The sequence below is a fragment of the Pristiophorus japonicus genome, chromosome 16 (genome assembly GCF_044704955.1).
Source record: "Pristiophorus japonicus isolate sPriJap1 chromosome 16, sPriJap1.hap1, whole genome shotgun sequence".
NCBI lineage: Eukaryota > Metazoa > Chordata > Chondrichthyes > Pristiophoridae > Pristiophorus > Pristiophorus japonicus.
The window spans coordinates 103,374,671-103,387,406 of NC_091992.1; the positions used below are offsets into that span (position 1 = coordinate 103,374,671).

General features: G+C 37.9%; 1 protein-coding gene across 14 annotated transcripts in view; it reads left to right on the plus strand.

The window, feature by feature from the left end:
- The window catches only part of tnrc6c1 (trinucleotide repeat containing adaptor 6C1), a 173,978-nt gene that overhangs the window by 135,077 nt on the left and 26,165 nt on the right, over window positions 1–12,736 (plus strand). For 6 of the 14 annotated variants that reach the window (XM_070857623.1, XM_070857629.1, XM_070857632.1 and 3 more), the window contains 5 exons: window positions 1,504–1,670; window positions 4,548–4,721; window positions 6,905–7,045; window positions 8,323–8,442; window positions 10,502–10,585. In XM_070857623.1, coding sequence (XP_070713724.1) covers window positions 1,504–1,670; window positions 4,548–4,721; window positions 6,905–7,045; window positions 8,323–8,442; window positions 10,502–10,585 — 686 coding nt within the window. The remainder of the gene's footprint in view (window positions 1–1,503; window positions 1,671–4,547; window positions 4,722–6,904; window positions 7,046–8,322; window positions 8,443–10,501; window positions 10,586–12,736) is intronic. The other 8 variants (XM_070857624.1, XM_070857636.1, XM_070857628.1 and 5 more) reach the window with 5 other exon arrangements.

Below are 12,736 nucleotides of genomic sequence, written 5' to 3' on the forward strand. Positions count from 1 at the left end.
ATACATCATGGGATTATATATTTTTATTAATTTGTTGTGTAGAGTTGGTACTGCGTGCCTTATTTGTAGTGCCAGTTTAGTTGCAACTTGGTTAGGTTTTGAAAAACGAACTCAAGCCATAGTCAGGTTGCACTTAATGTACATCTGTATTTCCCACTTGATGTTAAGGTTATAAAATGCAGAAGCTGATAGAAGACAAAAATGGAGTTAATGTTGAACAGAATTTTGGCAATGGTGTATGAGTGAATAAATGGAAGAAGGGTTGATATATTTGCTAGCAAGTATCAATTTGTCTCAATTGGTAGCATACTCTTCAATAGGTCAGATGGTTATGCATTCAAGTCTCATGCCAAAAGTTTGAGCTTATAAATTCGGTTGCCACTCCACTACATTCCTGGAAAGTGCTGCATTATACTTTACATGAGATGTTAAAACAAAGTCCTATTTGACTTTGGCTTCGGAAGATGTTAAAGATCCCATGGCAAAAAAAAACTTGCATTTATATAGCATCTTTCATTACCTCAGGATGTCCCAAAGCACTTTACAACCAATGACATACTTTTCATTGTGGAGCAGAATGTTTTCCTGATAATTTAACCATCTCCAAACAAGGTGGCATATGCCTTAATTTTTCCAACAAGGCTCTTATGATGCAGTTTATCAAATGCTTTCTGAAAATCTATAAATACAACACGCAGTGCATTTTTAAAATCTATACTCTTTACGATTCTTCAAAACATTTAATTAAATTAATCCAGTTTCGCCTTTACTTTAATCCATACTAATTGCCCTTGATTAGTCAATGAATTTCCAATTGATTGCTAATTTCCACCCATTGTACGAATTCGAGAAGTTTACTTAATACTTAATTGGTCCATAATTTTGCAGTTTACCCTTTTTCTCTTTCTTGACTAGGGTTGTAACATTTGCCACCTCTAAGTCCTTGGGCAAAATACCCATTTATAAAGATTTTTGGAAAAATAGAGTTTGTGTCTCCCCAACCTTGCGCAGTGTTCCAGAATGCATACCATACTAGACCTGATAGCTTTTATGCTTGGGGTTTTACGAACTTTAAATACAATTTTCTTTTGAATGTTTATCTTTAGTACTGTACTAGTAGTTATTCGGCATCTTTCCTAGGCACTTCTACAGTTCCATTTTCACCTTCCTCTTTTTAAAAAAAAAAAAATTGTGACCTCCTGAAGTATCAGGTTATCTCTTTACTCTGTTACAAGATGCCCTCTTTCCTCTCTCGATTTTTTTTTTTCTCCTTTAGGCCTGGGAGATTTTCTGAGCATTGCTCTACATAAAGCTCACGAGATGTCCTGATATAAATTGGGATGTCACCTTCCAAGTGCTGCCTACTTTGTGACCTTCTGTGCTAGTTTCTTCTTTGTATATATCTGTTATTTTACCTACAGTCACCAGGCTATGTCTTTAGTTGAAGTTAATGTTTGTCTTCTCTGTTTTTTTTTTTCCTTTTCCTTTTTGTTTTATGTTAAGATGGATTTTCCCCTTTTCCAGGTGCTCTGTTGGAAAAAAAAGTGGAGATGGACAAACGTGGAATGGGAATGTCAGATTACAATGGAATCGTTTCTAAACCACTTGGCTGCCGACCACCTTCTATCTCCAAAGAGTCTTCCATGGATCGCCCCACCTTTTTTGACAAGGTTTGTTACAACTAAGTGACAGAATTAGAGCAAAAAATACTTGTGTCCTGATTGTGAATTCCCTATACCAGTGAACAAAAACACTTTTTTAAAAAAATTGTCAACTCAAGGAGTGCTGATCGCATTTTCATGCAATGTTTTGTTGTACTCAGCAGCAAAAATGCTACTAGAAAATGCTTGCACTTCATGGCAATTCAAGCAATATTCAGGTCTCAGAAATCTGTGCATTAATCTGATGGGGGAAAAAAACAAGTTTACTTTCGGAAATAAAAAGGTAAAGTTTTAAATTGGTTTTTTTTTTTAAAGAGATATCAATCAAAGTGGGAAGAATCCAATGGCTGTTTTTTTTCCCGAGTTATATTTTCATCTATGCTTAATGTGTTGTTTTGTACTGACATCCTGCAGTCAAATGTGGTGTGAAAATTGAACTTTAAAAAAAAAAACCAAAGTGACTTTAACTATTTACAGCTTGAGGTATTTCTGCTTGGTGCAGAGTCAATATTTTTCTGCTCTGGTTTTGAAAATGTGAAAGTCTCATATCGTTGGTCTGTGAACTGACAAATATCCTCTTATAACAGCGTTTCAGATTATTGCTGCAAAAGCTCCCAACATATTACTGACCTGTTGGAGACTTAGGGCTAGAATTTCGGCTTTGCGTCAGTGTTTTTTTGGGCGGAAAAAAAACATGATGACTCCGCTATGATTTTGAGGCAGAAGATTCGGGGGGAAATCCGCCTGGCGGAAAAAAAGGGCGTTGCACAAATATTTGTGGCGTAAACCGCGAATTTTCTGCAACTTTTCTCCGAGGCCGATACCGCTGCAAGTTGGGCCGAGGGAGAGGAGAAAACACATACAATATTTTTCCAAAAGATTAAAAATCACTAAACATTCACAAGACCCTTTTCTAGCGAATCGCTGCAAAAGAATTAAAAAGAAATGTTAACTTACCTTTTTTGCAGGTTTCCATACCTACTGCCATTTCCAAGGGCTGCGCCGACAGGTTTTTCCTCTGTGTTTTTTTTACCCTATCTACGGATCACCGCTGTAGCCAAACTTGGGTGAAAGCGCTTTTTCCAGTCTTGCACGCTGGCAGTCTGCTCCCCAGCTGTATTTCAAAACCGCTGGCGGAAGACTTCAGGGAATTTCCCGCCGCACCGTTTTCTGTCCAAAACGGTGAAATACCACCGAAAACACGGCGGAAGGTTGCTGATTTTCCAGCCCATAGATTTATTTTGCTACTTTGTGAACCACTTGCTACAGTTAAAATATTTACATGACCCCAGTAAATTTGAATGTTGAATACTTGAGATTGTTCATTGCTGCTGTTTTCTTGGCTAAAGAGAGAGCCCTGTGTTTGTCAAAGTGGCAGTTATATGGTTAATATGTTTACTGAGGAATGTAGTGAGGACTGGATTAAGCTGTTGAATACCTGTATTGTAAAATGGGGTGGCTAACAATTTTATGGTGACCACATTATAGTGATATTGATATTCTTTCCATGTTAGGCACATTATGTATCTGTTTCTGTCATGTAAGCTATGAAAGCTTTTAAGAATGATTTCAGTTCAGGAATCTGAAACATGCACAAGTCAAAGCCTTAGGGATATCATTAGAAGCTGTCAGTGCGATTCTACTGCATACTATATTTAGGACTTAAATCATCATCATCTCATTTGTTTGTCAATAAAGCTACACAGCTTTCACATATATATTGGGGTGTTATTTGGTACCTCGTACTCGTGCTCTATTTGTTACGTTTTCTCATTTATTGATTTTAATTAAGTTTTGCTTGATTGCAATTCCATATAGGTTTTGAAGAATGTGCTTTACTTCCTCTGATTTTTGGCATTTAATATATCAACCTTGGTTTTCAATGCAGTAATATTTGGATATGTAGCATTTTTACTATTGGCCCTAATTGCTTCCTCCATTACTTGGCATCTGTTCCCTTGCCTATTACTGTTTATTTTTTCACCTTTTCTTTAAAGTGCCATGGGATGTTTTCTACATTGAAAGTGCAATATAAATGCAAGTTGTTAGTTGCAAAACATGCTTTTTAACAAATTTACTGGTTGTTTTGCTAATGCTTTGAAAGAAATCCATTAGATTTTATGTATAATCATCACTGTATTCATTAACATAATGAATTTCATCAGCACATAGCAACTACAGAAATGTTTGGTTAGTGAACCATCTCAATGCCATTCAAGCAAGCTTATGTCAAGCTAGCCAAAGGAGAATATTTACGGCTGTGCAGATGTCTAATGACTAGAACATTTTGACTTCCCAATAGGATAGTTTGAATGTTACAGGAGCAATTTTATGAATTTTCTTTTTTTGTATAATAATCATCTTGCCGACATTTAGTTTTCAGCCACTGAATTTGCAAGACCATACCAAAAAACCTTGCCCAAGGATATGATATAATTGATTTTCTATTTAAATATGAAGCTAATGTATATAACCAAACTTATTGAAATCAGAGCTGTGATCTGCTGTGACTCTTAAATATTGACATCTGTACTTTTGAGTTTGAACATAATGTGTATGTTGTTGTGAAATGGTGGTGAATATCCTGTCACTGCTCTTCTGTCTTGCCTGCAGCTTGTTTGTTTAATCTTGCAGTAACTGCTGTTTTTAATCTTTGCACGTTCATCTTTAGCATACAAAAGATTTAGTCATGCACCTTAACCCTGTTTTTCTTGTTTGTTTCTTTCTCTCTGTCTCTCCCCACCCCCATTTTGTCTTTCAAACACACATTCCCATCATCCTTTTTAACCCAATTTTTTTAAACTATGGAATCCCTCTTATGTGCTTGCTTTGACCTCCATCCCACTTCCCTGGTAACGCTGCTGTGCCTTGGTTGGCACTGCATAGCTCACCCTATCTTTTTCCAATCAGGATGGCGGCCTAGTGGAAGAGTCCCCTACTTCACCATTTTTGCCTTCACCAAGCCTGAAGCTCGCCCTTTCAAACAGTGCACACCCTAATCAGGCCCTTGGTGCCATTGCCTCGGGGCTGGGCATGCAAAACTTGAATTCTTCTAGACAGGTAAGGTTGGCCATTCATGAATTATTACTTTAAGCCACTCGGTATTAAAACAACAAACTTCGTTGAGGGAGAACTGGTTTTGTTGCGAGCAAATATTAAGAAATCCACCTGCCATTTTTGTGATGGCTACATGCAAATCTTTTCTAACTCAACATGATTTGTTTACTCTTGCAGTAAACTTGCAATTTGTTCATTTTTAAGATGCTTGTTCTTTCCCCCCCCCCCCCACCTCCCTCCCATTTTCCTCTTCAGATGTAACACATCATGCCCAGCACACAGGAAAACAAACAGTCCACTACTTCCCTTTCCTCTGACTGTCTCATTCAATTACTTTGTTTTTTGGTTTAACAAAATCCTGTTTTCAGACTTTTGCTTGGAAAATGGTTCCAAAGCAAGCTGGGGAGAGTGAATATATATATAATATTACGGAGCGAAATGCATACCATCTCTTTGCTGTGATAGTCTTTGAATTTCTGACAGGTACCTTTTTGAAGCCCTCGAGATCTGTTACATTTAAAGAAGCAGTCAATTCTTAGACACTACCTGCAGATCGGGTCAATATAAATGCATTTTTCGCCATACAGCAGGGAACACACAACGGAATTCTCTATTCAAGTTTCTGTTGTATTATCAAAATGCTTTAGTTCATTTGTTCATAAATTTAAAAAAACATATCACTCACTTTTTAAGCAACTAGCTATTTTAAAGTTAAATCTATTATTTCAAAAGTGAAGCTTGTTGAGCATTTAGTATTTCACTCATTATTTCACTTCTCTCGCTGAAATCCATAAGAAGTAGTGGCTATAGACAAGAAGACTAGATTGGCCTTACAATATCACCTTGAGAAGCTATTTCAAGTGACGGGCTTGCAAAATTCTGTACTAACCTTTGAAAAATCTATCAATTCAAAATATTTGCAAAATTGTCTAGCTTAAGCTTGTTCTAATATTTCCAAAATGATTTGCTGATGAGGTCATGGAGTTGTGTAAAGCCCTTTCAGAAAATCGGTTTGTGAATATCACAACACTTTTACTTATGTGCATCTTTGAATTTTGCACACTAAAATTAAGCCACTTCCTTGACTTTTTTTTGTCCCTTTTATGGCCTGTAACACCAACATAATTTGTTTGCAATTGTTTGGATTCTTTAGCTTATGTCGAGCTGTGTATTTGAATAATTCTGATTAACTTCTGATTTAAAGTCATTGCTGGTAAAATTACTTTTTTTAAATTGGAATTAGCAGCACTACTGCTTGGCTAATAAGTTAAAAGCACTTATCACAACATAACTATATAACATTGCTAAATGCCCACAAATTTGACCTCTTTTCCCCCCACCCCCCCCCCCCTCCTGTCCCCTCTCCACCCTCTCCAACATCAGTAATCCAAGATAATTTGTCATCTTCTGTGAGGCTCGATTTATATTGTGTGTTTAGTAACTGTTTGCAGCACAACAATACCAAATGCCAGTCTTGTACAAATCATTGGAAATCACTTGAAAGGATGAACTAGAATCCTTATGCTGTACATCAGCTACCTTATAACTGCACCCAGTGCACGTAAACTTTTCAAACTTTATTTTTAGAACTCGCTTACTGTACTGCTTTTAAATTTCTATTCAGAAGAACTGACTACCCCTTCAGCTCTTTTCAATCTTTGAAAAAGCACCGTGTGTTTGTGTGCATGTGTGTATTTTTAAGTAAGAATGGAGTTTGACTTTCTCTAGTTCAGTCAGGTAGTAGAACCATAACTGTATGCTCACATGGTTGTCAAAAATGCCCCTGATGCTTCACCACTGGATGCATTATTACTGACATTAATTTAGCACACGCATCAATGTTGGACAAGGTTCCCTCAAGATTAGTCACATGTATTTAAATCATTTCAAAAAATCATACAAATGAACAGGATGTTAGTTTTTTTTTTGTCAAGTTTCATGTATGCTGCTTGTAACACTGAATTAAATATGTTAACTTAAAGGGTTGAAGTTACAAGTCATGAAATCACAATATTTTTGGAGTTATAAAATGAATGACCTTTCTGTTTACATCCTTTTTTCTCTTGGTAAAGTTCAGCTGAAATGCTTCTGTAAACCTTCAGATAGATAGATATTGAAACCAAGTTGTACAATTGTCTCCTGTTTGCAATTGTCTGATAAACAGGCATTCTTCTCTCAATTTTCAGAGTGGCAATCTAGGTATGTTTGGCAATAGCGGAGCAGCACAAGCCAGGACCATGCAGCAGCAACAGCAGCCGCCAGTGCAACCTCTTAACTCATCCCAGCCTAGTCTTCGTGCTCAAGTGCCTCAGTTTCTATCCCCTCAGGTACGTAAAGTTATACACCATAATCAATCAGCTGAAGTACTCAATTCATATCTGCCACTATCTGTAAATTCATTAGGACCTCTATGTCAGGCTAATTTGAATGCCCTGGGGACAAAATGTATTGTGCACATAGCTATAGAATTTTGTACCTCAACACCAATATATAATTTATTTCAATTCCTTCTTTCTTTCATTTATTTCTGAAGTAATGAATGAATAAAGCTGGCTTTGAAGCATATCAATTGCTTCACAATGGAAGTCATTAAAATTTTATTGCTACATTTTATCTTTTATCTTTCAAAGTTAATGGGCTCAATTTTCCCCAGTGATTTGTGCTGGGTTTTTTTGGAGCAGGCTGCTCTTTTTGACCTAAGTTGGGAAAAACCACAGTTTCCCCAATCAGTTTGCACCAGTGTAACTCAGTTAGTTACAATTTTTTTAGGTCAGTTTTTTTTTCCGCCAAAGGGGGTGTAACCAGCCACCTGTGCCACTTCTGGCCATTTCGGGAAGTTTGGCCAGCTGAGAGTTACTCCAGTTCTTCTTAGGCCAGCGTTTGTGGCCTCTCCAGAAAAACCTTCCGGAGAGTTAAGGAAATTGACGCAGGTATGGAAATCGGCGCAGCAGATGCCTGGACACGCTAAAAGAATTGAAAAATACATAGCAGCAACTTACCTCCAACCCTGCCCGAAGGGCTTGCCGGTCCGGTCCCCTTCTCCTCATCCGGTCCCATTCTCGGTCCCCGGTTCACAGAGAGAGAGGAGGGGGTTGGAGGTAAGTTGATGCCATGTGTTTTTCATGTGTTGGGAGCTGGCTGTATGCTGAACTTTGCAGCCTCAGCTCACATTGTGTCCCTGGTTACCATGGCAGCCTGATCTTTTTGGCGCAGATCAAGGCTCCACCCCCAAAACTAAAGGTTGGGTTATACCACGCCAAAATGAAGAAATCCAATGGGGAAACTTAGAATATTTTTTTTTGCCGTACTTAGGCCCCAAAAAATCGGGCGTAACTCTTCAAGTACGCCAAAAAAATGCTTTGGGGAAAATTGAGCCCATTGAAACTGAAATATTTGGGTTGTGCCATAGATCTGAAATAGTATCCTCTGTAGCACTGTGCCGTAGATATCTGAAACAAGATTTTAGAAGCTACAAAAATGGTTTTAAAGACAGTCCAAAAAATGAAACTTGTAATTAAGTAATTATTGGCGTTCAAGTAATACCATTAAAAATGTAAAACTCTGGATAAATAAGTGTTTACTCAAGTATTTTTCTGTATTAAAGGTTCAAGCACAGCTCTTGCAGTTTGCAGCAAAAAACATGGGTCTCAACCCTGCACTATTAGCCTCGCCAATTAATCCTCAGCATATGACTATGTTAAACCAACTCTATCAGCTGCAGCTGGTAAGTATTCTTGTTACAGTCACTGTCCTGAATTGGAATCTTTAACAACTGTAATAATTTATGTAATCAGAAATTCATCTAAACACCAATTCTGTATTTTAATTTTTGGGTTCTGCAAGATCAATTCAGCTTTCAAAATCTAAGTTTTCCATCATATAGCTATACAAATGGATTCTGTGCACATTAAAAAGTAGGAGCAGGAGTAGGCCATAAGACCCCTCGAGCCTGCTCTGCTGTCATTCAATAAGATCATGGCTGATCTTCAACCTCAACTCCACTTTCCTGCTCAATCTCCACATCCCTTGATTCTCCTATCGTCCAAAAATCTATCTATCTCAGCCTTGAACATACTCAACGACTCAGCAGCCACAGCTCTTTTGGGTAGAGAATTCCAAAGATTCACAACTCTGAATGAAGAAATTCCTCCTCATCTCAGTCTTAAATTGTCAACCTCTTATCCTGAGACTCTGCCCCCTAGTTCTAGATTCTCCTGCCAGGGGGAAAAAACTCTCAGCATCTACTCTTATCAATCCTCCTCAGAATGTCATGTTTCATTGAGTTCACCTCTTATTTTTCTTAACTCCAGAGTGTATAGGCTCAATCCCTCCTCATAAGACAACCCTCTCATCCCAGGAATCAATCTAGTGAACCTTTGTTGCACCCCCTCTAAGGCAAGTATATTCTTCCTCAGATAAGGAAACCAAAACTGCACAGGCATGGTCTCACCAAAGCCCTGTACAATTGTAGCAAGACATCCTTACTCTTGTACTCCAACCCACTTGCAATAAAGGCCAACATGCCATTTGCCTTCCATTTTGATTACTGTAGCTGCATATTAACTCTGCATAAATCTGAACAGCAACATTTAATAGTTTCTCACCATTTAAAAAATATTGTATTTCTATTATTCTGAATAACCTCACATTTTCCCACATTATACTCCTGTCTGCCACCTATTGCCCACTCACTTAACCTGTCTATATCCTTTTGCAAGCTCTTTGTGTCATCCTCACAGCTTATTTTCCCACCTAGCTTTGTATCATCAGTAAACATTACACTTGGATCCTTCAGCTAAGTCATTAATATAAATTGCAAATAGCTGAGGCCCAAGCACTGATCCTTGTGGTACCCCACTAGTTGCAGCCTGCCAATCTGAAAAAGACCCGTTTATCCCTATTCTCTGTTTTCTGTCTGTTAATCAATTGTCCAGCCATGCTAACTAATACCCCCAACTCCATGAGCACGTATCCTGTGCAACAATTTTTTATGTGGCACCTTATCGAATGCCTTTTGGACACCTTATCTTTATTTTGTTAATCATACCTAGTTTGTACCCCCTTTATGGCCTCCCTACCCATCATACTGCTTTCCATCAGTCAAAAAGAAAAACCGTCTGAACTGCAGACTTCCCCATGGCTAGTGCCAATGTAACTCTGTGATTGGCAAACAGGGCATACACTTTAATTGCCACAATAAGTTCTGATATTTTTCATAATTTCAACCCTTTTATTTCCTGAGATGGAGCAGATTTGTCTGCTACTTGCATAGCAGAGCTTTGGAAAAATTTGCCCATTCAAGGGAGTTGAATTGAAGTATCAGTAAGCATGGGAATCTATTCTACTAGTTCTAGTTGAATCACTGCTATTTATTGAAACTGAATATGCCATTATTAGGTGTGTTTTTTTTTAAATCATGACATTGTATGAAAAATAAGTTGGTGCAGAAATTATACTGGAATCTTTGAAAAATCAATGTGAAGAAATTGACTTATTCAGTATCCTTATCACAAAGAAAACTATAATAATTAAATCAGTTTTTGCCAAAAATAAATCTGAGGTTGGCTTGAGTGAATCAGACATTCAGCAAGAATTCAGGAGAGGAAAAGCAAAGAAGCAATTTCCATAGAAACTTGGTCAAAATCAAACTTAAAAGAATGATTTGCATTTTTATCAGATGTATCAGAATCATTCATATTGCATTGTTGAAATACTTTCAGAAACTCACTGGCCCCTCGCTTTTAAGGTATAACTCATTTTCATCTTCCATTTTGTCCATGCAGGCCTACCAGCGTTTACTCTTCCAGCAGCAGATGTTACAGGCCCAACGTAATGTTTCTGGAACCATTCGACAACAAGAGCAGCAAGTATGTACAGCAAACTGGTAGCTTCTTACCGAACTTCAAGACATTCCGTAGTCCTACAGCAATAATGAAAGGAAACTGATCGATTTTATTTAGTATAAGCTAGCCTACAGATAAATATGTGCAATTAGTGACTGGAAAATAAATATGTATTTTCTACACATTCCTGATAATCTAATGACTGATTTTTGAAGTCACTAAATTATCTTTGTTAACTTCAAATTTCTCCCCCATTTCTAATAGTAATCAGTCTGCTCCTCTTCACTGTTTCATCAGCACAAAGAACAGTAGCCAGCTGATGGTATAGCTCAGTCAGGTGGTGATGCACCTTGCCAAGGAATGGTTGAACAAACGTTTGTGTTTATCTGCTTGGTTCCAAACCTTTCAATGGATCTTTTACATAAATCTGTGGAATCACATGGAAAAGACGGTGTTGAAAATAAATCCTCACCCAAATGGTATTACTTCCTTCTTTGTACCCAGAAGAAGGCGGCTCATCTGGAAATGTGGCTTAAAGAAGAAACCTGTAGGAAATACAACATCAGACTTCGTAATTGCAAACAGAGAAGGATTCTACTATCTATTCAACTATCTATCTATGTGTTAAGTTACAAATTAAAGGTTTCAGCCTATGGCGCATACTAGAGCTGTAAAAATGTAATCGTCAAGTAATTCTTAGGAAGCATTTGAGTCCTTTATTTGCTCATTCTTGAACTGCTTGCAATATTGTATTTCTTTTCAACTGATCAGAAGCAATTTTATGCACCAACAACTTCAGGTTATCTCATACACAAATATTGGCCTGGATTTTGCTGTAACAATAATGGCGAGGCTAACCGTGCTCGCCGTTATTACAGGGTAAATCTGCCAGCAACCTCTGGCGTCTGCACATGCGCAGTTAAATGTGGAAATCCAGAAGTTGCTGTCACAGATACCCTGCTCCTCCACAGGGTGCGCAGTTGCCATCCTCGCTGATAGACTTGGCACTGCAATCACTGTAATGGCATGAACTTAGAGTAATTATCCACTAGACTCGTACTGAAAACAGCTGAAAAAGTTAGGGCTCGTGCATTCAGGAGTAAGTGACTTTCCAACTGTGTAAAAAGTGATGATTACTACATCAACAACAAATTTTATTTATAAAGCACCTTTAACGTAGTAAAATGTCCCAAGGCGCTTCACAGCAGCGTTCTAAGACAAAACAGATAAATTTGACACCAAGCCACATAAGAAGAAATTACAGCAGATGGCCAAAAGCTTGGTTAAAGTTTTAGGTTTCAAGGAGCGTCTTAAAGGAGGAAAGAGAGGCGGAGAGGTTTCGGGAGGGAGTTCCAGAGCTTAATGAACAACCAGGTTGAAGAGCCTCCCTGTTTCTTGACCTGCTCACATGCCACAGATCCCCTGTAGAGGGCGCCGCACTGGATCAGACACAGGATTAACAGAAATCTCCACTGACAAGCCTGCAAAAATCTCGAGGCAACTGTCAGCGAGGTGAACGGCGAAAGCCATTCCTTTGCCGCTAAGAGGAAAATCCGGCCCAGTATAACTGAAAAATGTTGGATTTTTTAAAATGGATAATTATGAACCTTCCAGAAAACTAAATAAATATATAGCTACTTATTAAACATTCAGATCAGATCACTGTGTGGCAGGAATTGATTTTTTCAATAGATCTGCTAAGACATTCCACATGTACAAATGGTTTGAGCAATTAACTAGTTTCTTTGTTAATTGCAATTTTTTCTTGTTTTGGGGGGTTTTAGTTGGCATTGCTGACCGATACTAGATAACTGGCTGAATATCGTGTTCAGTTTTTAAAAAAAAACACCCGAAACAGTAAAAACAAGTAATCCTAGAATTAAAGGCTATATTCCAACTTAAAAGTGCTATGTCCCCTGGTCAGATCTCCCCTTTAGCACATGATATGCACCAAATTCAGTTGGCAATATTTCATCTAAACATTTGGGGATATGGGGCCACAATAACTGAATCAACTCTTTCAATACCTGTTTCTTGCAAGCGTAATAAAAAGCATTTCTTGCAATATGGCTTTTACATTCTCTTGTTTCAATAAATTGTACTCCGGAAGTATTACAAATACTCCATACTTTTTTTTTGGCTCATTTCTAAATCGCACATTAAAACAAAAATCAA